This window comes from Panthera tigris, chromosome D4 (assembly GCF_018350195.1).
Source record: "Panthera tigris isolate Pti1 chromosome D4, P.tigris_Pti1_mat1.1, whole genome shotgun sequence".
Taxonomy (NCBI): Eukaryota; Metazoa; Chordata; class Mammalia; order Carnivora; family Felidae; genus Panthera; species Panthera tigris.
Window position 1 is genome coordinate 73,431,020 of NC_056672.1, and position 27,751 is coordinate 73,458,770.

Sequence of the window (27,751 nt, forward strand, 5' to 3'; positions counted from 1 at the left end):
CTGGTCAGGAGATGCTTCTGGAGTGTCTCCTGGTTGCTTGGGTCTTCTGAGTGATGGGTTGGGAAAAACTAGCCTTCACATCATAAATTTGCTGTCCATTGTAGATTCTGAGCAAAGACTGGAAGTAAAAATATGCCGGAAGGCCACCCAAACATCCCACGCGTTGGGAGTCTGGGATTGGGTGGCTGGACGTCCATTTCTCAGACTTTCAGGGTCCCTTCAGGTCTGAGTTGTGACTCTGCTGGCTAGTGCAGAAGATGACCCAACTCAAGGGAAGACAGTCCTTGCCCTGAGGAAGTTACAGTCCATATGGGAAGCTAGACTCAGGGACAGACCCCTTGCTGAGCTGTGTGTCCTCCACGAGCATCCTGATCTGAGCTGCTCAGCCGTTGGGTTGACCCGGACTCCATCCTTTCCTTGCCCCTGCTGTGCTCTGAATTATAAGGAGCCGCATTTCCCAGGTGCCCTCGCCCTCCGGACCTCAAGTAGTTGGGCCAAAAGGATGCCCAGCAAGGAGATTGGAAGGTGGGAAGAAGGGCCAAGCCCAGGCTGTTTCTCCCCACTCGCTCTTGCCTCTTGCCTCTTGCAGTGTCTTCTGTGTAGCTACCTCTGGGATCCACTCCCATTGGGCGGCCCTTGCTGAACAGCCCCGACTTCTGTAACACCATCTCTTCCCTTTCTCTCTCCATGCTACTCCTTGGTTGCCTTCCTGTCCCCTGTTTGACTTCTCAGCCCATTCATCACCTGTGTCAAATCTCTATATTAAATTGCCTCCATTTTAAATACCTAGATGGCCTTCTCTTTTTCTGGGTCAGACCCTGTAGGACCTACCTTACCACCCAGATCAGGTCCCTTAGAGTATTTGACTGTTTCCACTCTGAATAATCCCATGGAAGCCATTGTAAGATCATGGCTGTGCTGATGAATTTAGGGTACCAGATTTCTTTTCCCCTTGCAAAGAAAACAGAATTATAGAATAATTTCAGAATAATCTGGCTGTGTAGATTTCTCAGTAGGCACCCACTGGGATGTGAGGAATTACAATCTTTCTTTTCTTCATGGGCCTTTCATCTGGTCGGAAAATGCATGAGCTCCTTCCTTTCCAACTATGTGAGGGACTATTTTGATTTTTGAAAAATTCATGCAGTCATTCTCCCCCTCCCCCTATTTGCCTGGGCTGTTGATCTTGTGATATATTTATAGAGATTGTGGTTGGCTGACCAGGAGTTATTTTGCAATAGGAATTTGTAAGATTTCTACTTTGAGCATGTGTTCCAGACTTCTCTTTCTTTAAAAAGAGAAAAGTCTTTCTTGGAGCATCCACTTTGCCCTCCTATAATTATTTTTGTTTCACAACCAAAGTAAGTTCAGTGTTTTATGCAGTTTTTTCTTTTTCTTTCTTTCTTTCTTTCTTTCTTTCTTTCTTTCTTTCTTTCTTTCTTTCTTTCTTTCTTTCTTTCTTTCTCTTTCTCCTTCCTTCCTTCCTTCCTTCCTTCCTTCCTTCCTTCCTTCCTTCTTAGTTTCTTGTGTGTATTTCTTTTGTTTCTGGTCTTCTGTCTTCTTTGGTATCCCTTTACGCTGAATTTTAAGAGGCCACAGCTCCTCCTTCATATAGGGATTGTTTTGCAAATGGGAACGTGGTACCCGATAAAGGGTGCTTTGGGGGCCAGGAGACCCCAGCTTCTGTCTAAAGGGAGGGTGTTGGAATAGTTTGGGGGGGCAAGCCAGCTACCATCCCCAGATTTACCATGCTCACTGTAGACATCCGTAATCAGTCACAGCACTCTCTTCAGCTGAGCTCTGATGTGGCCCCAGAATCCACCTCAACGCGTTGCCCCCCAGGGGCCACTACTAACCGAATAGAATTGGCACTGAAAATACAACCTGTTTGCCATTCTTGGACTAGATGATTCCCTAGACCCCATTCATCACCATGGTTCTCTGATTATTGGCAATAAGGTTCCTTTATGTTTTAAACCAACTGCTTGACCTTTATTAAGCCCCTTCTGTATGCAGCATAGCCCCGGGAGCTGTGGAGCCACAGAGGAGCCTTGAAAAGCTAGCCTTGTGGAAATTTTGCCTTGTGGAAATTTTGGTTGGGAACAAAGCTGCAGAGAGTGGTGATGTTTCCCCGGTGCTCAGGCAGGTTGTCCCTATGGCCAAGGATGGCTTCGTGGGGCAGGGCCTGCGACCCAGCTGGTCAGTGGACTGCAGTCTGTGTGGTGAGACAGCATGAGCAAAGACAGAAACACCAGAATCAGCAAGTTTCAGAAGTAGGAGCGTCCTCAGAACCCATCTGGCCAAAGTTCTCCAACTTATAGGTAGGGAAACTAAGGCTCAGAGGAAAACAGGACTTGCCCACATTTTAATAAATGATAATTTGATACCTAAAGTTCAATAAATGCTAAGTCATTTTAATTGTAAACATTTATATATCGTTTACTATCTACCAGGCATTGTTTTGGGAGCTTTGTAAATGTTAGCTGATTTAGTCCAAAGTATCCTTGTGTGGTGAACAGTATCATGATCCCCATTTGGCAGATGAAGAAACTGAGTCTCACTCAGAGGGTTAAGTGACTTCCTCCCTGTCACATGGTTTGTAAGTGGTGGAGTCGGGACTTGAACCCAGGCCATCCAGCTCCAGATTCTATGCAGGGAGGCACTGTGCCAAGTAAATTCTGCTGAAGGGATCAGAATATGTTTGGGTTTCTTTGTTTCTTGAATGTATTAATTTTACTCACCACCATCAGGGTAATCATAATGACATCATCCAGATCTGTGGCTCAGGTAGCCTTGTTAACACTAGCTAAGAATTTTACAGACTTTATACCTTTTTATCCACCCAGCAGTTGTGTTTCATGGGGATTTTTTTCCTCTGTTTTACATTGGGGGAAACTGAGGCTGTGAGGTGATGTTTCTTGAGCCTGGTCACGGAGCTACATCCTGGCAGGATTTGAACATAGGCTGCCTGCCTCCAGATGTGAGAGCTGGAAGGCTTCTGAGAGGCCGTCAGTCCAGCAGCCTCCCTGGACAGGTGGACAGAGGGAGGAGGGCAGAATTCGCCCATGCCAGCATTCAGGGGGAGGGGTCTTCTGGTGTGGGGATGCTGCTATTCTGGGCATGTCAGTGTCACTGTGGCCCTGTCACAGAAGGCCCAAGCCCTTTACTTTGGTCCTCCTTGAAGAGGTTTGAGGAAAGCCTTTTCCTTTACTGACTTACTTAAAAATACCTAAGGAGGTGACTTTGAAAAACCCTGTCCCCCAATTCTGGGTTCAATAATTGGAGCTTGCAGTTCTCTCTAGTTATAATAGTTTTTTTTCCTCTCTTGAAGCAAAAAAGTCTTTTTTTTTTTTTTTTAACTGCCCCCCCCCCCCCCCGCTCCGCACCACTTCCTGCTGATCTGAAGCGAATATTTATCACATATTTAATGAGTAATCTGAGTCTTGGCTTGGTGAGGCTGTACCAGGACATGGTTTATGGCTGATCTGGTTTTAACTCGCTCCAGGCGGTTTTCCCTGGAGTTTTCTGTAAAATCATAAACCTGGAGAGAGAATTTTTGTGGAATCCAGTCACATGACTCACTCTTTTGTAAATTGAGAGATTAACTGTGTGACTGTAAAGAACTGAGACGCATTTCTTTTTTGAAAAGAAAACAAACAGGGCAGCATTTATGCACCCAGAGGAGCGTGTCCACTCTTAAAGACGGGGAAGTCACTCGCCAAGGTCACCCCGCCGGGCCTTGGAGGCAGCATGGCATAGGGTTTGAGAACACGGACTCGGAATCAGAGCATCTGGGTTGGGGCCTGGCCGAGCGTCTTTCAACTGGTCCCTGCACCCTGCAAGCCTCTGGGACCTGACCTGGCCCACAGGATTGGGGACTGTCCCTACCACCCGGGGTGGTTGTGGAAATTACTCAAGACGGTATACCCCGTGCTTGAGCCCAGGGCTGGAATACAGGAGGTGCTCAATAGATGCTGGCTGCTCCGGGATCACTAGTATTGTCCCTGTTGGAGGCCCTTTATGCTGGATTAATAGTACAAGCTGGCGCTATGTGGCTGTGAAGGCCCTCCCCTAAGCATGTGACTGATTAGCTCACTTAGTCCTTAGAATGGCCCATGAGCTGGGCACCAGCATCACACCCATTTTACGGAGGGGGGAACTGAGGCACTGAGAGGTCAAGTCACTGAGAGGCGAGGGTCCCGCTAGCAAGTGGCAGGGCTTGTGTCCCACCTGACTCCCAGTGACCGCCACCACCGCTGCTGGTGTTTTGCTTCACAATTTAGTCTTGGAGCCTGAAGGCTTTTTTTGACCGCTGGTCCTGGGGGGAGAGACCAGGCCTCATCTGGCCTTGGCTGAGGCCTCAGCTGACCCTCCCTCGATGCTGGCATCAGCCCCCTGTCGGGTCTTAATGCCTCCATGTTGCCTGCTCCAGCTGCCTTCTGCAGACACAACTCTGACCATGTTTCTCCCTGCCTAAAGCTCTTTGTGTTGGGTGAGAGGTGGAAGGGAACTCCCCATAGTTTCTCTGTAACTTTCCTATAAATACAGGGTTATTTAAAAATTTTTTTTTAATGTTTATTTGTTTTTGAGAGAGAGAGAGAGACAGAGTGTGAGTGGGGGAGGGGCAGAGAGAGAGGGAGACACAGAATCGGAAGCAGGCTCCAGGCTCTGAGCTGTCAGCACAGAGCCCGATGCGGGGCTCGAACTCACAAACTGCGAGGTCATGACCTGAGCCGTAGTCGGACACAACCGACTGAACCACCCAGGCACCCCTACAGGGTTATTTTAATATAAAAAATTAAAAAAATATAAAAATATATAAAAATTATTTTTAAAAATCCCATAACCTTGCTGGACCTGACCCCAGGAACAGCTTCACCTTTTTTGATGTGGCCTTAGAACTTGTGATCTGCCCCCTCTGGACGAATAGAATTTGCATACATTAAACAACCAGGAATTCTCACGGATCCTTTAGATCCATGTGTGGATTGTGGGCTCCAGCTGTGCTGGCACCAGTGCCCTGGGATGAGACTGAGTCTTGGGGTCCGTCATGAGTCCCGCATGGCCGCCTGGGGGAGCCTGCGGCCTCTCCTGTCTGACGTCAGGACGCCGCCCTCCTTCTAAGGTCCTTGGGTCAGGCCCCACTTCTGTCTCTCCCGGGTGCCCAGATCTGTGCACAGAGATCAGGTCCTCTGCACACAGTCGAAGACAGACCAGCGTTCCTCAATAGCTGCCTTTATTTGTATGTTTTTAAACCTGCCATTTATTGAGTGACTGCTGTGTGCCAGCTCTGCCCCACATGCTCTCCACACACTGTCTTAGGTGATCCTTGGCGCTCCCAGCAATCTTTTGACCCAGAGCTTTCTCTCCTCCACTGCTGTCCCCAACTGTTGCCATCTCTTCCCTGGAAGATGACAGTGGCCTCCATGCTGGGCTCCTTCCTTCCATCCTGCAGCCAGTGGTTGCTTTTGGAGGTGCATGAACTTCAGGAAAGCCCATGAGCCTTGGAGTGAAGCCCAAACCCCTGTGCCTGGTCTGCATGTGCTCAGTAATCACGAGCTGTTGATGGTATGACGGGGACAGTAATGACGAGGTGGTGGCAGTGATGATGACGATGTCAGCATTAGGGTCCTCTGGTCCATCTGGCTGTCCACCAGAGGGAGAAGAACCTGCCTACACCTGGCAATGACTGTGAAAGGAACAAAACTGTACTGGTTCCATTCCTAGGAAATCTGATTTATTTCTTGACCACATGACTTCAGACAACAAGGGCTTGGGGAGGGGCAGAAGGGCATTGTAACGAAGAGGAATAAAGACATTGGTCATTTCTCTTTGTTCTCCCTGGTGGTTGGAAACTTGGCCAGTTGATGACACGTCTGGGCCTCCCTTGGCCTCTGGGCTCCGGACCAGGGTCTAATCAGGAGTTCCCTGTGTGAACCTGGGCATGTCAGTGGGCTGGTCCCTTTGTCCAGGGGTAAGGCCTTCAGAGAAGGCTGTGGCCCTGCAGGCTTCAGTGACCCAGGCTTCCCTGCTGGGCAACATGGGGCCCTTCTCTTTGCCCTCTGGCACTCAGCTTCTGTTAGCTTCATTTGCATCTAGACTGTACATTCTCCCTATTGAGCCAGAGCTCTGTGTGCCCTGTTCCAGCCTCCCTCCCTCGGAGAAGCTCTTTCGACCCTGCAGTCTCCTTGGATCCTGTTGTCAAAGATGCTTGGGGAACCTAGGCCTTTCTCTTGAGAGCACATATCTCGGTTGGGAATTGTAAGTTGATAGTGTGAAATAATTAAGCACAATCACTGCCCATCTCCCTGACCGTTCTTGTGGCTGTTGTGTCCCCAGTAACAACCCTGGTGTCCTGCACACACAGGCACTTAATAGCTTGTATCGGGGTGAATGATGAGGAATGAGGTCTGATTCGGCATCAGTTTCCCACGGCCTTTCTCAGAATCACATGTTTGCTGTGCATTCTATGAATACCTATTGAAAGATGCACTTCTTTGAACTCAGAGCCTTCTCCGGCAGCCAACTCCCACCCCTCCAGCTCGGATCCCTGAGTGGTCTGTGGCTTTGAGTGACCACGTTCAGGTAGAAAGCAAATACAGAATTAAAAACCAGGCATCACGTGCTAGAAGCGTATCACTGAACGTGATGTCAGAAACGGGGTCTAATTAGGGAATTTAGAATATATTTCGTTTCCTGGGAGCGCTATCCTCTTTGTAACATGCAACGCTGTTGTTTGGTGTTGGCACAGTCACCCTTCATAGATGTTTTTCAAGAATGAAAAAGCGGGAGTGGCCTTTGCTTGAGTTGGGGCCTGGTGGTTCAGGAGGTGAATAGTTGATCTACATTGTTTTGGGCCAGGTTTGCCTTGTTGCTTCTAGACCTGAAGGGCCAAGTGTGTAGAGGCAATGGCCATTGACTGGGGTGAGAAGATGTGCGAGCCCTGGCCAAGTCAGGGACCTGCTGTGTGGCCTTGGGCAAGTCACTTGGCCCCTCTGGGTCGTTGGCTAATTCTTGGGCCAAGGGGGATAGTTAAACTGCAGTGTCTCCTGAGCAGGGTTTGGGGGAGGATTTGGTGTCGCGTGACGATCCGTGTCAGGCGTGTGACTCATCTTTTCATGTACCGGAGAGACGATTCCTGTTTTCTTGGTGTGGAGGCCCAAGATTTTTGGTGTCTTCCCTGACTCTTACTTTCTGTCACAGCCTAGATCCAGTCCGTCAGGAGGTCCTGCTGGTTCTACCTTCCAGTATATTCAGAACCCACTTCCTTACCCCCTTGCTGCCACTCCCCTGGTCCCAGCCACACCATCTTTTACCTGGCCTCCTGCCTCCTTCGACCTTTGCCCCTGGTCCATTCTCAGCTTAGCAGCCAGGAGGATCTTGTAAAAATGGAAGTCAAATGATGTCACTTTGCCAAAACCTTCCGGTGGCACTCTAGGGTAAAAGCCAGAGGTCTTCGGTGGCCGCCAAGACCCCACGTGGGCCAGCCTCCCGTACCTCTCCTCCTCTCGTCCTTGCTCATGGCACCCTTGCTGTTCCTGGAGCACACCAGGCACACTCCTGCCCTTGGGTCTTTGCACTGGTCATTCCCTTTGCCCCAGATACCAACTCCCTTACCTTCCATTGTTTGCCTAATGACACCTGCTCTTCTCACCTTACTTAAAACTGCAGCCTGTGGCCCCTCCCTTGGCCCAGCATTCTGACTGCCCTTCCCCTTCTCTGTTTTCCCCTCACGGAACTGATTCCTTTCGAGCATATGATACATTTTACTAATTGATTACGCCTAATGCTTCTGTCTCCTCCAAGTTGAATGTAATCCCCGTGAGGGCAGGGATATACCCCAACTGCCTAGAACAATGTCTGGTGTATATAGAAGGAGCTCACTAAATACTCACAGGATGAACAAATGACTTTCTCCTGATTTGAGTCTTGTGCCTCAGTGGGACAGACAGGAAATTCCAAGTTAAATTTTGGGGATCCACGGCTGCTGGAAAGGAAAGAGGTGTGTAAGTGAGGCTCAAGTTGTTTGGAACCCACTTGTCCTCCTGTCCTCCGGAATAGTAGGAGACGTAGAATGATCCTCTAGGCAGGGTCTGCTTCTCACTCATGAGTGCAGTGCCTCCTCCAGGCTTCCAGGTCAAGTGCACTTGGCTTCCCTCAGTGCTGAGGCTGAACGTCTTCCTACAGGGTCAGTTGTACCTGTTAGTAATATAAAACAGTATTTTTATATTCAAACATATGCACATGTGAAGTACACAGGCTTATTTTGGAGTATTGTGCACTTGATACTTGTGAATATAACATTCATGTGAATTAAGAGAGACGAGGAGACTTGAAAGGCATTTGGGCATGTGGGGAACTTCTTTTCTCTCCTGAGTTCACATTCACTTTTCCCTTCCAAGGGAGGAGAAAGCCAAGAAGTAGTAAATGTTGGGTATTTGGAATTGTCCATCAGTGGATTTGAGTTTGTCCACCCAAAGCTGAGCACAGTAGGCTTTCAAGGAATATCTGTTGAATGAATAAAGGAGTGAGTGATTATTTAAGATCAGTTGTTGTACTTCATCCTAGTTGCCAATGCAGATCATTTATTCATCTAAGCAACTTCATTGTCATTGTTTCCCGAGAAATAACCTAATGGATTCAACCATATTTGCTGAATGTTTGCCGTGTGTCAGGCCCCAAGCTGGGTGCTGGAGTCATGGCCACGTGTGGGATGTGGTCTTTGTCCAGTAGGAGCGCCCGGCCTGGGGGACATTGGTGCTCCAGGAACTGTGGATCCCATCCCATAGAGTTGGTAAGAAGTGCTGGTGATGGCGTGTTAGGAGTGTTGGGGGAACAGTGAATAGGGACACGTCAGATCTGGCGGGGGAGATGGGGGGAGTCATTGATGTCTCCCAAGAGGAAGCAGTTTTTGCATTGCAGTAGGGGAGGGAGAAGGCAAGATCCTAATTATACCACCATGGGAATGTGCTGTATCGGGTCTGTCTTGGGCTTAACTGGCTGAGGCACCATTTTGGAGATGCCGTCTCCAAGATGGCGGCCCTCCTCCATCCTCTCAGGGCTCAGGGGACCATGAGCACCCACATTCGCAGTGGTACCTCAGCCTTGCTGAGCCTCTGGCTTGGTTCTCTTATCGCAGAAAGGCATTTCATTCTTCGAGATCAGGCAGCCAGGACCCAAGGAGCTGTTTTCCTCCATTGTGCAAGCATGACAAATCATTAATTTTTGATTGATTTGCTTAGAATTATGGGCGCCCCAGCATTCTTTCCGCCGCTGAACAGCTGTATAACAAATGAATATATCAGTGTGCACAAAAGATTGGAGATCTAAGAGAAGCAATTACGTTGGCCACCCTCCCCCACCCTCACCCCTTCCCGGGCAATGAAGGGAGGAAATTTTTACCAGAAATTCCTCAAGTGGCTTTAAAAAAAAAAAAAAATGCCTTTTTATAATTGAATTAAATCTTTATCTCTTTATCTTTTGCAGCAGATTTCCAAACACATACCAGTTCCCCATGTGCTTGGGTTCTATCCATCCAGGAGGAATCTTTAATAATGAAATTTCAACTCGTGAATTAAAACCAAAATGAAAAAAAGAAAAAAAAAAGGAGCAAATTCTACCCCTCCTTTTTGCCTTTTTTTTTTTTTTTTTTTTTTGGGTTGCTGCTATTCCTTTAAGATTTTGGAACCGTACCAGTGCACTAAATGTGACCTCCATAACTTTTAAATTAAGAATTTATGCTGGCTTGAAATTTATGAAATATTTCAGCATGAAAGAAAGCCTTTTTCCCTCAGGAAAATTGAGCAATAAATCACAGCACTGTGGATTTACTGCCCTAGAGCCAGCGAGAGATAGGATTTTTTTTTTTTTTTTTGCTTCATTCTGAAAAAAAAAATGTAATCATATAAGACAGCTTAGCTGCTATCCTCCTACTCTCTAGAATTTTTAATTTCAGCTGTTTCTGCTTGGATTTATTTCCAATATTCCTGCTCGGCTTTTCAATTTCCTCAGTTATTAAATTTTAATTCAGTGCATTAGCATTTAAATTAAAAAAGGGTTTATTTTATCGAAATCGTTGGCCAGCCCCCATCCCGTAGCACACGAATTGCCTGTTTCTGCCATTTGCACAAAATGTGAAATGCAGCTAATGTCCTACAACTTACATTTGCACAAATTCAGAAATAAAATTTCTGGGTTTGGAATAATATTTTCTTTCCAAGAAAATCCTTAATAAGAGAATGGAAAAGAACAACTTAACATTCATTTGGGAGGGAAGAGGAGGGTCGAATGAAACCGAAAATAGCTTTGCCCGGGTCCTAAGGAGAAACTGGTGTAAAAGGAATGGATGGGGTGGGCAAAGGGGGCCAGGTGCCCTTGTGGAAAGCTGGGGTGTGTGTGGATGCCTGTACCCCCACCTTGTAAACGTGAGGAGGAGGGTCTCTCATGCGCCCACTGTGCCCCGCCCCATTTCACTTGCCATAGAGGGGCTTGGTTAAGATTGGATCAGCTCCATACAGAGAAACAGAGATGAAGGGTGGCAGGAGACCTGATTTAACTCTCATGCCTCCCGTCCCGTTTCTACCAATGAGAACCTCAGGTCCATGGAAAAGGAAGGAGCCTGCCCAAGGTGAGACCCAGACAGAGCCAGACAGAAGCTGCATCTGTAGGAGCACATGGTCCATTTGCTGCTGGATTTCCATTGCTCAAGTGGGTACTACAGATACCTGGCCTGTGTTTAGTACCTAGTACTTAACAAGTACTAAGTACTTACTTCTCAGTGTATTTGGTATCGTTTTGACCAGCCCTTCAGAGGAAGCCTCAGAGCTGTGGGGTCTGGTGGATGCTAATGAGATGCTGGCTTGTAGCATGGGATTTGGATCACTCCCTGAGACAGGCCGGGTAGAACCCTGGAGCAGAGCAGGTCGGCCCTGCCCCTCGCTCATCTGCCGTGCAATCAGTACTTAGTCCGTGCTAGGTACTTTTACACGCGTTACTTTATTTATCAGAAGTCTCGCCAGTCCTAGGAGATAGTCCTGGGGTTGGCATATTGCCATTTTGCACCTGAGGAAACTGAGGCCTTGAGGGTGCAGGTGGCTTACCAAGAATCATACAGCCCGGAAATGGCAAAAGCAGGGCTCCAAACTCAAGAGCATCTATTGACGCCAGACCCCGTGCCATTCATCTTCAATGCAGATTGAGAAGCAGGTCAGATGACCCTGGGTAAAAGTGAGTTAGTTGGTGGTTTAGGTTGAATCTTAGGAAATGGCTGGTATTAGACCACTTGGGAAATGACTGTCAGAGGTTCAGAGGTTCAGCTTAATTCAAGCAGTAAGTAGTTGTGAGGATGCAGGCAGAGCTCGCCTGGCATCTCACAGATCTCTCCACCTGAAGGTCGGCGCCCTCAGCGCTGTGGGCTTCCGCTGGGGCTGGGAGGGCCCCTCGCGGCTGGTCTGGACTCAGCCAGGCCCAAGTGCCATGATTGACGGGAGCTGTGATATGAACACGTGCTTTCTCGGACGTCTCTGCCTTGCGCCTGTCGTCCACCAATGCGCCCACCCTCATCAGCTCTGATAAGCGGCCACGTCACATCTGCCCAGGTGGCCCTCAGCCCTCCAGCGGCTGCGTTTCCTCTGCCGCACCGTCTGAGTTTCTGTGCAAGGATTTGTTTGGACAACTGAACATTTTTAGCATTTTGTCTTTGTTTTATAAAAATTGGTGGAAAACAAAACTGAGAGTTGCTATTGGTGGCAAAAGCACAAGTATCACAAACATTAAAAGGGAAACGTAGGTGGAGATGATAAGGTGTGCCAGAGACAGAATCTTTTCTCCTACCTGGTGTCATGTTCACTGTCCTCATGTGATCAACCCTGGGTGAAACGGGGAAGGAAAAGGACCCCCCCCCAAAAAAAAAGACAACATGAAAATATGTATGAAATGCTAGAAATACATGGCCCAGAGTTGAGTCTGAAAGATGAGAGATCATTTGGGATTTTATAATGTTTTAAAGCTCTCTGGGGCAGAATTTCCACCCTTTACCACTTCTGCCTCTTAGGATATGAAGATTAAAACAAGTTCTTCCCATTCACTTTCCATAGAAGTTTTGGGGAATGCAAGATGTCGGAAAGAGGCTGTAATTGATCCCATTCTTTTGCTCCCAGTGAAATAATATGCAAACCATTTTCCGCTTTCTTGTTTCTTCCACTGAAGTAATACACCAGCATCCCATTAATTTCTCCCTCCCAGGCCTCACGTTTCTACCTCCTTACTTGTCCTTCATCTTTGCATTTCCCCGGTCGGGGCAGTGGGGGCTGTGTGGGTTTCCTTCATTTCCCGATTGGCTCCTCTTCTGAATGTTGGCGGGAGATAAAATATTCCAGAGCTGAGCGAAGAGGGCACCGGAGTGACCAGACCTAGGCTTGTAGCTGTGGGATGTTGGATAAATGACTTACATTCTTGGACTCTTGTTGCCTCACTTGTAAAATGGGGATATTGTGTATGTATGCTGGGGGACCGACCCATCAGGAGGACTGAATAAGAAGCATTAAATGTGCGGACACTGGCGTCTGATGGGAAGTTAGCTGGGGGAGGGAGTCTGGACACCCCTGGGGGCCAGGCTGGAGGGCCGAGCGTAAGGCAAGACAGAGCAGCGGGCACTGTGGAGAACGAAGTATGGCGGCTCTAGCTGGCTGTGGTCATGTGGGCCTGAGTGCTGCTTTCACATGCTGAAATCCGGCCTTCTTTGGGTGAAATCCTTGGTGTTTTTACATATTGACCGCATTGAAGTCCACCATCTGGTTTTGCCGGTTTGCAACTTCTTGTAAGCGCGCTCATCCAAAGGTGGCTGCTGTTGTCTTTCTTTTAGGTCCACAATCCTGAAATTCAAAAACCTTGAAAGCAGAAAGATGTTTTGTAATTGGTGAGGTGGCACAAGTTGGCCTGGAGGGAGAAGAGACTCATTCCGTCTTCACTGAGCCTCTGTAGGGCTGACCGCATACGTTTCACTCTGGAAGTATCACTGTGTGCTTGAGTCGGGGTCGGGGGGTGGGGTGTCTCCCCAGACCCTGCCAGGGTGTTTCAAAATACAGAACACATGCGCTACATTACCTTTCTAAACTTGGAAGGATTCTGAATTTGGAAACACATGTGTGCCAGAGTTTTGAACCTGCATTATTCTAAGTGTGATTACTATTATTGTAAATGCTTTGACAAAGCCAGGAAAACGCATCTTCGACCAGTGCGTACTTCCCATATCTGCAGCCTACTTCAGCTTCTGCATAGAGGTCCCCCCAGTACCAGCCTAGTGGTCAGGAACCCCAGGTATTGGTCATTCAGTCCTCATGAGACTTCAGGCAGCTCCCTCCTGGCTCAGGCTCTGGGTCTCTCCATCTGAACCAGAACTTTATGATTTCTGAAATTTTCATTTGGTCAGCCTATCTCCCTGTCCACCCCTACCCCACCCCCACCCCCAAATAAAAAGAGATTAAGAACCAGTACTCTCTTGTCTCTCCCTGCTAGGAGGGTTGGGGGACAGAATATTTTAACATAATAGGATTTTCCCCCTCCGGTTGGTAGGAATAAATCTGCGGCTACTGTTTTATTGGAAATCCCAGATGAAAATAAAAATGGTGCAATTCAATCTCAGATTTAGCTGGTTACTTACTTTTCACTGAGTCCCCAGGGCCCTGTGGTTGCTGGGTTTGTGTTGGCAATGGGTGCTCCTCTGGATTTAAAGGGCCAAGCAAATTCCGGGGGTGGGGGCGGGGGGTGGGGTGGGTGGTCTGACTCCCTCTTACCACTAGGGGCAGATTTTCCCCACCTGGAAGAATGGAGCAGGGGTTTGTGCTAGCTCTCCCTTCTGTCTGGAGGCGGGTGTCGAGGGGGAGCTTGGTGGGGCATCAGTGGGTAGAGTCTGTGGTTTTCCCCCATGGTTGATGGAGGTGTTTTGGGTTTCTTTTGCAGGCTGACGGAGCCAGTGCAGCTGGAAGGAAAAGCACGGCAAGCAGGTACGCTCCCCGTGCCCATGGCTGTCCCCTTCCCTGCCCCCCCCCCCCATTTCACAGCTGACAGCCACCTCTCTCTGGTCCTTCCCTTCCCCTGAAAGGGGGTGGGTGGTCCAGGCCAGCTCCCTTGGCTGAGAAGTATCCATACTTCCCCGGAGGATGTGCGGTCGTGGTCAGCACTTCCGAGCCCCACCGCTCCAGCCCCCGGTACCCTCTCTGAGCAGCCACGAATGGACCAAGGATGACTGGGTTCTGAACTGGCCTTTGGGCGCTCGAGCTGGGGGGAATTATGGTGAAGCACGAGACTGGGCAGAGGACCGGGCTCGAATCCCATCTCGGCTGCCGTGCAGTGACCTCCAGAGCAGCCTGCCCATCCCATCCCATCCTAGTCTGGAACTCGTGGCCCAGCTTGAGTCCTGTGCTCGTCTCCCTGAACCAGCCCCCCCCCCCCCACAACAGCAGGGGGAGGGGATACTCTGCGTAGCCAGACCAGGGCTGTGTCCTCACCCTGGGAGCTGGCAGGAGTTTGGACGGGGGGTCCCTCAAGGAAAGCTGGGCAGTCATTCCCGAAGAAGGCGGGAAGAGATGCTGGATAGGCCCATGCTGCAGATGTCTGCCTCTGGTGGTGGCACAGGCAGGCACTTGGTACATGTCAGCGCTGTTTCTGCTGTCGCCGTGTTCCCTCAGGGAGGGCGGAGCTGGAGTGGCCAAATGACCTTTACGGGGGCCACTGGAGATAGGAGGAAGGCAAGGGACAGACGAGAGTTGGCTCTCCAAGCCACACACACCAGATGTGGACCGGGCTCTAGGATTACCTACTGGAGTTGGGGTCAGAGTATGAACGCCAGGCAGAGGAACTTTCCCTTTAGTCCACAACTGGTTCTTTAGAACGTTAAGAGATTTTTGTAGAAAAGAGAGGGTCTGTGGCCAAGTGAGTGTGAAGGACAGTGGGTTCAACAGAGGCAACAGATTTCTTTGCTGTGGGTCCTTTTTAGTCTCTCACCTGCTCACGCGTGCGCCTGACAACATCTGGGATGAGAATTCTGTATTACTTCCAAGTTGTTTAACTGTGGAACCCTTTTATTGAAAGTTTGGCTTGGAGCAAGTGTTCCTTGGAACGTGCTTCGGGAAACGACGGGGAGCCATTGCTCTTTGAGGAAGAGTCACATGTTTGGCTCTGTGGTTTGGGAAGATCACCCCAGCAACCGTGTGCAGGGTGGATTGGAGGCGGCTAGAATGGAGGCAGAGATACCAGGCCAGAGGTCACCGTGACCCACACCACCCAGCAGCACGGCCCGGCTCCCAGTCGCTTCCCCGGTCTCCTCATGTGTCCGGCTCCCCCTTGCTCCCCCTGACCTCTTCTCAGTTTATCTACCCCCCTAAACCAGGGGTCGACCAGCTTTACCTGTAAAGGGCCAGATAGTAAATATTTTTACAGTTTGAAGGCCATAGGTCTCTCTGGCAACTTCTCTGCCCCATCAGTGCCTGTGAAAGCACCATAGGTGATCCATAAATACCCAGTCTGTGGTTTGCCAACCCCTGGCCTCACCTGACTCTTGCCCGAGAGCCTTTCCAGCTGCTGTTCCCTTTGGCTGGAATGTACTTTTCTCTGATCTTCCTTCACGTCTTGACTCCATCCTCCCCTGGGAGAAACCTTCCCTGCACCTCTCCTTCAAGGGCCTGTGGCCTGTGGCCTGTGTCCCTCATAGGCTGTTCATGCTCTGTATTTATCCCATGTATTTGTGTAATTTTCTCTGCCTCTCCCCTTGGGGTACCAGATCCATAGGCAGAAACCCCTAGCAGGCGCTCAGTGTTTGGGGGACGGATATCCTGAATGAGATGGGAGATGTGGGGATGATGTGGGGGTGGGGGGTAGACCACCAGGCTCAGGCCTGTGAACGCTGGCAGTGACACCTGTGGCCGGCAGCTGCCCAGCGCCTTGTGTTCGGCTGCTGGGCCCCTGGTCGTGGGATTTCGTGTAAGAGCAGTACATGGGGCGGCGGCAGTCCCTAGACTGGGGGTGCCTGGAAGTGCTTCCTGGATCGGATTGTCACGACTGGAAGGGGCCTCGGAGCTTGTCCAGTCCCACCCTCTCCCTGGACACTTGGGGAGGGACGGCCCTGCTCGGGGTCTTGTGATGAATAAGTGATGTCAGGCCTCGAACCTGCTAAAGCAGGGTGCTTTCCCCACTCAACAGTGCTGTGCTGGAGTGAGGGTCTGGCCAGCCTCTCCCACTGACCCCCATGTTTATTGAGCAGCTGTTCTGCTAGGCCCAGTGCCGTGTGTTAGAACTCAGACGGATTCGATGCTAAAGTAGTCATCCAGCAGACTCTTGAGTGTGGACAGAGGACGAGCCTCCGTCTGTTTCTCAGGACTTTCATGCAGGTGTAGTTCTTGCCCTCACTTTCCGATGCGTGAGTTTCTCCCACACCAGGTCAGAAGGCCGCAAGCAGGTTTCCCCATAGCAGCAGTGGCTGCCTGAAGTTCTGAATTGAGTCTTCCCAGCCTCAGGCTGCCGTCAGAGGGAGAAGAGGTGCCTGGCCTGGTCAGGGGAGGGGGGGATGGCACGTGTACCATCAGTTTGCCCGGCCTCAGTAGCCTGGGCTTGCACATACTCTGTGACAGAGCGCCGTAGTCTCCCCACAGTGCCAGAATGTGCACCAGGAAGGGCCAGCTCAAGTCTTAGGGTCATGTGTGACTTAAAGAAGAAATTTCTAGTGGTAACAACTAGCATTCATTCAGCCCTTCTGTGTCAGGCTCTGAGCTAAGTGATTCACATATATTAGTTTATTGTTAACTGATGTAATCTTTATAATAGCCCTATGAAGGAGGTACTCTTATTATTTCCACTTTACAGAAGAGGAAACTGAGGCATGGAGCGCTTAACGGGCCTCAGGCTACCCAGTTGGAAGTGAGCAGTAGAGCCGGGATGCCCACCCAGGTCTCACTTCTCTGATGGGTACACTTAACCACTGTTCCCTCCCACTTCTGAGGATGAAGTGGTCAGTTAACAGATGTTAGAGGAGCCTGTTAGGGGCTGGGGGCTGCGCCATCGGCTAGGTGCTTGTCAAGAAGCCAGGGACTTTGAAGGAGCTCAACCAGTGAGTTTATATTGATTTTATAATTAAAGCTAACAGAGCATCTTTGAGAGACCCAAACAGTATTGTTGTATAGTGACCCAGCATTCAGTCTGAGAAGTGAATTATGCGTTAAATATCAGGAGAATATTAATGCAGGCCTTAGCTGAGGCCACTTGCGAATTTGACCCTGGCCTTGGGTTAGATCGGCCAGGTGAGGTTTAGACACGTCGGCACTTTGCAGAGCATTAGACACGTTTAGTCCCTGTTTCAGATGGAGAAACAAAGGCCCGAGGCTCCCCGAAGTCAGAGTTAGGCTATGCCACCCTGGCCAGGAATGACCTAGAAGGAGCCCCAGGCCTCTGACACGGGCCTCCTCCCCCAGCTCCCGGCCGGGTCCCGGCGCACTCGGTTATTATGCCAAGGCCTGCTTTCTTCCCAGCGCCTGTCTTTTGGCCCAGAACGCCTCATTTTGTTACTTCTCCAGAGGGCCTCTGGCTAAACCCCAAAACCAACAGCACGGACTGCTAAGGAATTAGTGTTAAATTGAGGGGGACAAGGAGAGGTGGTGTTTCTGATCCTAAGAAACAGCCGAATGTGGTTTGGTTTACTTCTCTGTAACCCAACCTGGGTCGATTTTACAGGACCGGTGATCCCTGCACTTGAGGTCAGTGCTGACTTGGTGTACAGGTTACAAACCACATAGCACAACTGTAGCCAGACTTCACTTATTCTGAGAGGCGTGGGGGCTGTGGGGCCTTAACTGTGGAAAATTCTAAAGGAAATGCAGTTTTTGTAACCAAGTAAACGTAGCTACAGGGTTGCTGTAATGAAGAATTATGCCTTTTTTGTCAGTTGAAGGTTTTTAGAGCTGATAGGGCTCTATAGATAATCTGGAGTAACTGTCTCATTTTCAGATAAGGAAACCAGGGATAGAAGAGGTTAAGGGACTCATTGCCTTGCTGTGTAGACCGGTTGCCTAACAAGCAATCAGGATCTTGTAAACAGAGAGATTTGGTCGGGAGTAGGGGGTTGGTGATAAGACCAAATCTCATGCATTCATTCCACAAATACTTAGCGCCTACAAAGGGCCAGGATCTGATCTGGGTGCTGGAAATACAGTGGTGAACAAAACAGAAATCCCTGGCCTTGTGGAGCTCATTTTACTAGTGAGAGTGGAGGCGATGTAATCAATACATACAATGTGTGGTATGTCACAGGCTAAACAGTGATGGGAGTGAGAGAGAAGCAGAATGGGGATTGGGAGAGCCAGAAGGAGTATTGCATCACCAGAAGGTGACATTTGAAAGGATCTGAAGAAAATGAGGGACTGAACCAAGCAGTCACTGGGGAGAAACACATTCAGGCAGAGAGAACAACAGGTGCAAAGGCCCTGGGGCAGTGGTGTGTAGATTGTGTTGGAGCAGGAGCAAGGAAGCTGATATGGCAGATAGCGCTTTGGAGGCTATCATCAGGACTTTGGCCATTACCCTACGTGAGGTGTGGGGAGCCACTGGAGAGTTTGAGCAGAGGGATGGTATGATATGATTCGGTTTTAAAAGGATCATTCTGGCTGCCAGAAGGTGAATAAACAGCAAGACGCAGGATTAAAGAGGTGTCGCCAAGAGTTCAGGACAGGCAGGACCTTAAAAGGTAGCCTTGGAAGTGAGTTTCCAAAGGCTGTATCTTCTCAGGCCCGAGGAATCCAGTTCAGCAAAGCATTGTGTGAGTTCTGAATCCAAATAATGCACACTTCTCCATGGCTGTTCTGCCAGGTCACTTCCTCACCTTCTCTCTAGCCCTGCTGAGGGCCAAGCAGCTCATTAGCACCGTGTTGAGGAGCCCAGACTGCCTGGGTCCAGGTCCCGGGGCTACCCACTGCCTGGTTGTGTGACCTTGGGCTAGTTACACAATCTCTGGTTTCCTCATCTGGAAAATGGGAATTATATTAGACCTTCCCTCATAGTGTTGTCAGTGAAATAGTAATATGCATATGCCTAGCACAATGCCTGGCCCATAGTAGGTGTTCAGGAAACGTTTATTTTTATCACCACTGTGCTGGATTCCCTTCCTAGGAGGAGATGACAGTGGGATGGCGATTGATTTCTTGTTGAGTCTGGACCCTGGAGAGAGGACTGGCGTCAGGGACGAGGGTGGGGGTGGAGCTCATATTTGTCAAGGGCTGACCCCCATCCAGTCACGCACAGATCTCCTTTGGTCCTCCCCTCTGAGGTAGTGATACTGTCCCTCCTCCTCAGAGGGAGTTGAGGAATAGGCTTGTCCAGGGTCACACGCGTCGTAAAATAGCTTTGGACGTAGCTGAGTCTCGGTCCTTCAGGCCAAGCTTTCTCACTGGTGGACCATTACTTAATCGGATCACCACGTGTGTGCAGCCGCATAATTATTATTATTATTATTATTATTACTTTTTAAAGAATACCTTCTTGTTGTTTCGCATTTTGGTTTTCAGCAGTAAAATCAAAGTATCCCTGAACAAATTAACTTCATTTGTACAAAAAACTCACAGTAGCAGTTGGCCCCGATGGTGGTCCCTGACCAGTACGATATTAGCAGAATGGATTATTGGAGCATGCTGGGTATATTTTAGCCAGGGCACATCTTTATCTTGATTCTAGGCTTATGGTGCAGTTACTGGAGCTCAGATTTGGTTTCCAGAAATGTGTATGCTCACCATACTAAACTTGGGGTGAAGTCGGGCCACAAAATGCCATAAAATTGCAGGCTGACTCTGGGGACCCTGTACCCATTCCACGAGGCCAGTGCTTTTTTGGTGGGCAGGGCTTCCTGTCTGCCTGATCAGTTACTGTTAAACCTAGGCTCTGCAGATAGGGCAGATTCTGGAAAATTCAGGCATGTCCTTAGGTTGCCCTCTGGAGACAGCCACAGAAATGCAAACTAATGCACATCGAAAGCGGTGAATCATTTTTGCTAAATGGCTTGCGGTGGTCGAGCAGAGGGAGGTGACTGGGGTCCCTAGGGAGCCCTGTGCTCAGTGCATGCACCCAGGAGTTTTCAGTGCACGCACCCAGAAGGAGTCTGAACAGATTCAGCAAGTGGCACCCCTGCACCAACCCGACCCGTTCAGGGCATTCAGAAGTCTCGCCTCGTCCTGAAGAGGCGCCATCTTGAGAAGGGTAACTTGGATCGTCCAACCCGGTTGCTTCTTGAGCCTCTTGATGTCAAAGGCCCTCGATCTGAGAAAATAGCTCAGGAAATTTCCACAGCCTCACTGTTTGTCTGGCTCTGCTAAGGGAACAGAAAGATTCTCACCCTCAGCTTGTGCTTCCTCCAGCTTTCCATGCAAAGCGTGATGCTTAAGAATGCCCTTATGCTCCAAACCTACCTTCCTGCTCACTGCCGCCTTCGCATCCTGCAGTGAACTTGGCTGCAGTGTGTCCTCCTCCCCCTCCTCATCGCTGCTGCCTGGGGAGGGGGGTGGCCATGCCCACCACTTCTTCTGTTTTCTGGGGCTGAAAAATCTCCCCTCTGCATTCAGTTAGGAGTACTCCATCATTGGCCTATGAGCTGATATTTTTCATAGTTTGGCCAAACTTTCCACGTTTTTGTCTGGCAAGTACTTGGTAAGGATGGGAGAAAAGAACTAACATTTATGGAGCCCCACTATGTGTGAGGTGTTGTGCTGGGTGCCTCGCGTACATCTCTGTCCTTGAATCTTCTAAACAACTCTTAGTGGTTCGCATTAACTTCACCAGCTTCCATGTGAGGAGAGCGGGGCGTAAGTAGGTTAGAAAGCTTGGCAACGGCTCAGCGTCTAGTTTATTACCCCCGAACACCTTGGGAAGACGTGGACCACGTTAGGGGCACATTGGCGGCCGAAGGGCAGCTCCGGGCATCAGCTGTCAGTGTGGGCAGGATGTTGGAGCAGAGGGGTCCTGCTGGGAAGCTTCTTTACCTTTCATTCCAAGGAGAAAGTGGCCAGAGGAGCTGGACGTCAGAGAGAAAGAGAGATAGTAGCTAAGTCTCAGCCTCAGTAGGGAATCATATTGGTGGCAGAGGGAGCGTAATTTTTCTCTGTTCTCACATCAGCCAGCGTGACGACCAACTTAGGAGTCGTCTCGGTCTTCGCTGGTTGAGTCGGCTGCTCTCTGGGGTCTGCATGGGACCCCGCAGGTGCCCCAGAGGGTCTCTGCAGGACTGCGGGCAGGGACTCTGCTGTGACCCCCCCCTTCCCTTCCCCACCTGCCAGCGGAGGGAATGCTGTCCGAGTAAGAAATCCTGAGTCTGCAGTGTCCCCGACAGTTGGGTGAAGAGAAACTCAGAAAGGTGAGTCTTGGGAGAGCAGTGCACCTTGCTCACGGTTCCGAATTATACCATCGCTACACCCATTGGACGAGGAATGCAGCGTGTCTCTTTAAAATGCTGTTAGCAATAATTCTTTTTAATGACCTGGGCCAACCTTCCCTGTGCCATGACACCCGTAAAAGAAGTTCCCAGCTGTCCCCGGAGGGCCCCATCCTGCTAAATGTCGGAGTTGGTGACTTGACAGCATTGCTCAAGACTCCTGCTTTTCTCTATTTTAGGTTTAAATTAACCAGGGAATTAACTCTTAATATTTAAATCTTCATGCTGTCTTTCGGAACTGCAGTATTACCCAGCGTCGTGGCTGACTGACAACATACATTGAAGAAAATTAAGTGCCTACAAATTATCTCAAACTAATGATGTATTTATGCATTGTAGGTTATTTTGAATTTCTAGACTGTTAAGAGTTGTTTAATAGGTTAATAGTTTTAATCTATTAATCTAATCTTTTCTGCTTGACTATTTATTAAAATATATCAGTGATACATGACAAATGGAAGCGCAGATAATTCTGAGGGTTATTAAGGCATGGGCGATGTGAAGATTTGAAACACGGGTGGAATAGTAAACACACGGGCCTCGTTATCCGGGTTTGTGGAAACTGGGGTTTTGCTCTAGGGGTCTCTCTCTTGGTCCTTCCTGGCTGGTGGAAGCCGCAGTCTCTAACCTGGTTACGATTCCTGTCCTCGTCACTGAAAGCAGGAGACCCTGTGTCCAAAGGCCGTATCTGAACAGCAGCCATTTTAGAAGACTTCAAGGAGAGTTAGAGGTCAACAGTGAACAAAAAGCCCAAGCACATTTCTCTGTGGCAGACGTGGAACTCCTCGTTCCTTAATTTTATCGCGTTTCTATGTTGCTGTTTGAAGCATCTTAGCATGTGCCCCTGTCTGTCCGGATGCTGAGGATACAGTAGGAGATGAGGGGATGTACTCGTCTCTTGGAATTTCTGGTCCATCAGTCGCTAATTTGTTCATTCATTCAACAGGTGTTTTGTTGTCGTTGTTTTTAGTCGTCTCTTCTTTTTTTTTTTTAATTTTTTTTTTTTTTTAACGTTTATTTATTTTTGAGACCGAGAGAGACAGAGCATGAACAGGGGAGGGGCAGAGAGAGAGGGAGACACAGAATCTGAAACAGGCTCCAGGCTCTGAGCTGTCAGCACAGAGCCCGACGCGGGGCTCGAACTCACGGACCATGAGATCGTGACCTGAGCCGAAGTCGGCCGCTCAACCGACTGAGCCACCCAGGCGCCCCAGTCGTCTCTTCTTTTGAGAAGAGAAACAGAAGTCCTCCAAGTGATTCAAAGCCCAGGCGTTAGAGTTGGGCAGATCTGATTGAATCCCATTCTGTCACTAGGAAGCTGTGTGGCCATGAAAAAGTCACTCTGTTTCTCTGATTCTCAGTTTTCTTATCTTAAAGCAAAACTACCCAGCCTGTCAGGCGTTGTGATATGCCTGGCATCAGTGGGACGGTGCATGGATCCGGTGTGAAGCACCATGCCTGGCATGTCACAGCCACCCAGTACGCCACAGGGGCCCTTGTCCTCACTCCCTCATTATGGTACCGTTGCCGTTCTCACCTCCACCTTCACGCTGGCGTATCTATCTCCGGTGATTGTCTGCTTGTGTCGTTCAGCAGACATTAGCTGTCATCTGCTGGGAGCCGGGCACAGGGATACAAAATGGCAGTGGGGTAGAGCCCTTACCCCTGGAGGTCTCTCCCAAGCACGTGGAATCAGTACATTCAGAGCAGGAGCCGTTTAGAAGCAGAGGGGGCACTCTCAGAAACCACAGGGCTGAGGCTGCAGGCTCCCTGATGGATGTCAGAGAGAGCTGCCACTGGGGAGCCCAGCGCCCCATCTTGGGCCCTGCAGCCTCAAGAGCAGGTGTCATTTTGCAGTACAGATCATCACTTGGTGCACCTTAGACTTTCAGGTCTTCTATGTTAGCAATATCTCAACAAAACTGGAGGCCCCGCGTGCTCAGAGAAGAGCAGGGAGTCCGGTGTGGCCAGCAAGGGGGTTGTGTTAGCAGATGAGGCCAGCGGGCGCTTGGAGCATGTCGCAGGGAGCCCTGAGGGTTGGGACGAGGGCTCTGGCTGTTATTCTGGCTGAGATGTGGAACCACAGTGGGTTTTGGGCCTAGAGGTGACATCACCTGGCTTGTTTGGGCGGGGTCGCCTTGGCAGCTATGTTGAACGTCGACATCGGGGCGTTGGGCAGGGGTAGGAGCAGGAGACCGGCTGTGAGGTATGGGGGTGTGGTTGTGTGTGGTTATGGCAACAAGACAGGAGGCAGGGGAGGGCAGCTGGGACCAGGGGGTGGTCAGGTGCTGGGAAAGAGTAGCCAGGTTCTGGACATACCTTAAAGGGGGAGTTGACAGGATCTGCCAGTAGATTCATTAGTACGCAGTGAGAGAGAGGGAACAGAGGTTAGTTCCAGAGCCGGGGCCCGAGAAGCTGGAGGGATGTAACTGAAATAGAGAAGTCTGCAGTTATTTGACGGTGGCATCGTGGACTGCAAGCTGTAGGGGGATGGGAGTCAGAAGGATAGTTGTCTTGACTTGGGGGGAGGTATGTTACAACAGCTCAGTTGGGGCCTGTTAAATATGGGTCCCTGTGGGGCATCCAGGAGGAGGTGTCCAGCAGGCAGTTTTGTGTGTGCAGGTCTGGAGTTTGGGGGGAAGTCCAAGCTGGAGACAGAATTCGGGATTCATCGTCGCATTGTTAATATTTAAAAACATGAGTCTGGATGAGATCACTTTAGGGAGTGCGTGTGGATAAAGATGGAAGAAGTTCTAGAACTGATCCTTGGGGCATGTCAGTATATAAGGGTTGGGCTGGTGAAGAGGAATTAGCAGAAGATAGAGGAGGGGCCCACCAGGCGAGCACAGAGCCAAAGGGAACAAAGAGCTGGACAGAGGAGAGGGGGAGGAGCTCGTCCAGGGCTACTGACAGAGGACGAGGTCGCTGAGGACGGGAAGGGACCATAGGCTCTAGGAGCATGGAGGTCACCAGGGGCCTTGGGAAGAACAGCCCTGGTGGAACGGGGGAGGCGGAAGCCTCATTGGACTTGGAAGCATTGCCAAGGAAGGCCCTGCTGACTCCCGAATAGGAAGAATCCTTTGCTCTTAGATCATCGGTAGGTGGGCACTTGGGTAGCGCAGGAGGGCTTGGTCAGCGGTCAGCCCGTGCATCAGGGTAAATGCTGACCCTGAAGTCATAGCTGGATGTGCATTAATTCTTTTAACACCCTGTGCATTTGTGGAGAGTGTGTTTAAGCTCAGCTTGAGGCTACTTAACCCTCATTCCTAATGAGTGGAGTCTTTTAATGAAGTTTTATTCTAGAGGGAGTTAACTAAGTCATTATTTACACACTGATTAGAGATCCGCCCCCCTCCCCCACCACCCTTAACATTGTTTCCGGTGGCTAAAGTGCCAGAGTGAAGAGGCAGTAGCCTTTGCAGGAGGTGGGTGGTCCTCAGGCAGAGCCTCAGGGCACACGGATTCACTGCTCCCGCCCTGTGCCCCTGTGCAAGGAGACCCTTACCCTGCTGGGTGGAGGTCCAGCCTCTACCGCTGCCTTAGATTCCAAGTCCCTCATCATGCAGGTGGAAAAACCGAGTCAGGCAGGGGTAGGACTGATCTCCGGTGTGCTGAGGATCCCTCGTAAGTACCGTGACCTGGCAGAGCTTCAGGAATTAGCATTTTTGGTGGAATGATGAAGAAATTATACCCGCAAGCAAAGTTGTCTGACTCCTGGGCACATGATGTCATCTGAAACTCCTCCTCCCACATGGCCAGAGATGGCATGGCCTTTGGGTCCCCGGTCCACTGATACAGGGTTTAGTGGGAACAGCACCCGGATAGGAGTCGGGAAAATTGTTTCTGGTCACTGGAAGGTGCGTGACCTCGCGCATGCCCTTCGTTCACAGTGTTGATTGAGTTGCTGCCGCGCACGGGGCGGCGGTGCCGGGGCTGGGCCTCGTTCTGTGCTTCAGTGTCTGCATCTGGCTGCAGGGCTCTTGTGGATGCCAGATGGGGTGGGGCGGGCCCAAGCACTTGAAGAGCCATCTGGCAAAACCCAGAGGAAGAGATTTGTTTCTGAAACTTTCCCAGGCAGGCTCTGCGGGCACATAGGACCGGCCGCACGCAGCGCTGGGGATGAGTAAGAACGAAGCAGAAGGCGGCTGAGGGTGGTGGAGGGCGGTGGTTTGCAGACTTAATTGCGGTGGAGCGGGTTCTTCAGAGTCTAACACAGGGAGGGTATTAGTCTCCTGCGGCTGCTGTAACAAATTACCACAAGCTGGGGAGCTTAAAACAGAAGCTTGTTCTCTCACACTTTTGGAGGCTCCAGGGGACAATCTGTTCTTTGCCTCTTGCAGCTCTCGTGTCTGTAGCCTTCCTCGACCTGTGGCTGCATTTCTCTAATCTCTGCCTTGGTGGTCATGTTGCCTTCTCTTGTCTGCACTGTCCCTTCTTCTGTCTGTCTTACAAGGACATTGGTCCTTGCATTTAGGGTCCACCTAAGGTAATTCACAATGATCCCGTCTTAAAGTCCTAAAATTAAATACATCCATCTGCAAAGAGGCTTTTTCCAAGTCAGGTCACATTCATAGGTTCTGGAGATTAAGATGTGGGCATATCTTAGGTGGCGGCGGGGGGGGGGGGGAGGGCACCATTTACCCCAGTACAGAGAGAAAGAAGCACATATATGTAGTACATCAGGCTAAAATCAAAGAGAGAGTAGGGGTCTTGGAGCCCACTCAACACCACTCTTTTCATTCAAGCCTCATTCAGTCCTCTGGACCATTGCTATGGAACCCTTAAGCCTCCAAGGAACACACTTTGGGAACCATTGCTCTAATGAGGGGTCACCGTTCTTAGGGGGCAAGGAGGCCACTTGGTCCGGCTTCTCTCTTGGCCTTCTGGCATGAGCGGTGTATACTTACCGAGAAATATCCTTTTAGTGCCTGACTTTAGATTTTATGTTGAAGTGTGACTCAGGTTAAATATAAAATTCATAGCATATCTTGAGCAACTATTTTGTAGTTATCTATATATAAATCTATTTTACAGCGACACAAATAGAATAGATTATGGAGTGTCAGCATGTAGATAGATTCCGAGTGCTTTTTCACTAATATACCTAATGATTCGTGCTGAGAATATCCAAGGGCTCCACTGTACATTTAAATGGATATAATTAAAATAATGAGCTCTATTTTAAAAAATGATATATGAAAAAAAAATTTTTAAAGAAGTTAGAAGATGCTACACCACTAATTCAAAGTGATATAAGTACTTCGGTGATTCCATTGTTATTAGGACACCTAATTAAATGCAAAGCACCCGAGAAAAGCAACATTTGGGCTTGTAAATCTACAGCATGGAGCCGGGAGAAGTTGCCAGTGTCCTTGGTACCTCCAGGGCTCGGGGATATCCCATTTAAGGGAGTGCCTTTCGGGGGACAGGATAGCTCGTGTAGCTTGCAGAGTAAGAGTCTCCTGTGTGGGGGCGGATGGGCGTTCAGAAAGGGGGTCTGAGTCCACTCCTAGCTGATAAGAAAGGCCTCCCAGAGGTGAGGATGTCCTCATGAATCAGTGATGTCATCATCATGGCAGATGCCATCTGTGGAAATCTACTTGGCCCCAGCTCCCCGGCTCATCTCTCACCCCCACATTGGCAAGGATCATGGTCCCTCTTTAACAGACAAGGAAACTGAGGTTCAGAGGGGGAGCCCAGCCCAAGGTCACAGGGCGTGTGAATGCCCAGCCTGTCTGATTCCAGCAACTCCTCCCTCCCACCAGGACGTCCTGATGCTGGCAGGGGTCCCTGAGAGCAGAAAAGGACACTGAGTCTGTTTGGGTGGGTGGACAAGCATTCGTAGACCTCAGGCTGAGCTTCCAGGTGTCGGCAGTGAGGAAGGGGGGTTGAGGGTATTTCAGGGGGAGGGTCTGTTCTGTTCCCTCTCTGTGACCTCAGTTGTGGGGAGCACAAGCAGGTTGGACCCTTCATCTCCACTGGGCCTCTTTGCTGTCCTGGGGAACACATCTGCCCTGTGCTTGGGGCTTAACCCTTTGTGCGGGCAGGTTCAGGACCAGCCAGGGCCAAGCCAGAGGGAGTCCTCAGCTACCAGCCTGCCTAGCAGCCCCCCTGAGACCCGCGGGCTTTGTTCTTGCCGGGCTGGCATTCGGGTTCAGACAGGGTCCCCGAGCTCCACCCCCGTGCCCAGTAAGCCAGCAGGATTGGTGGTTAGCATCCCCGTGGTCCGTCTCTGTCAGGGAGCAGCGACTTCAGCAGCTGTCACCGGTTCCCATGGGCATGATCACCTCT

The 27,751-nt window shown here is 50.0% G+C and overlaps 1 protein-coding gene across 17 annotated transcripts in view; it reads left to right on the forward strand.

Moving 5' to 3' along the window:
* ZNF618 (zinc finger protein 618) overlaps window positions 1–27,751 on the forward strand; it is a 199,541-nt gene that overhangs the window by 106,938 nt on the left and 64,852 nt on the right. For all 17 annotated transcript variants that reach the window (XM_042965295.1, XM_042965291.1, XM_042965297.1 and 14 more), the window contains one exon: window positions 13,960–14,003. In XM_042965295.1, coding sequence (XP_042821229.1) covers window positions 13,960–14,003 — 44 coding nt within the window. The remainder of the gene's footprint in view (window positions 1–13,959; window positions 14,004–27,751) is intronic.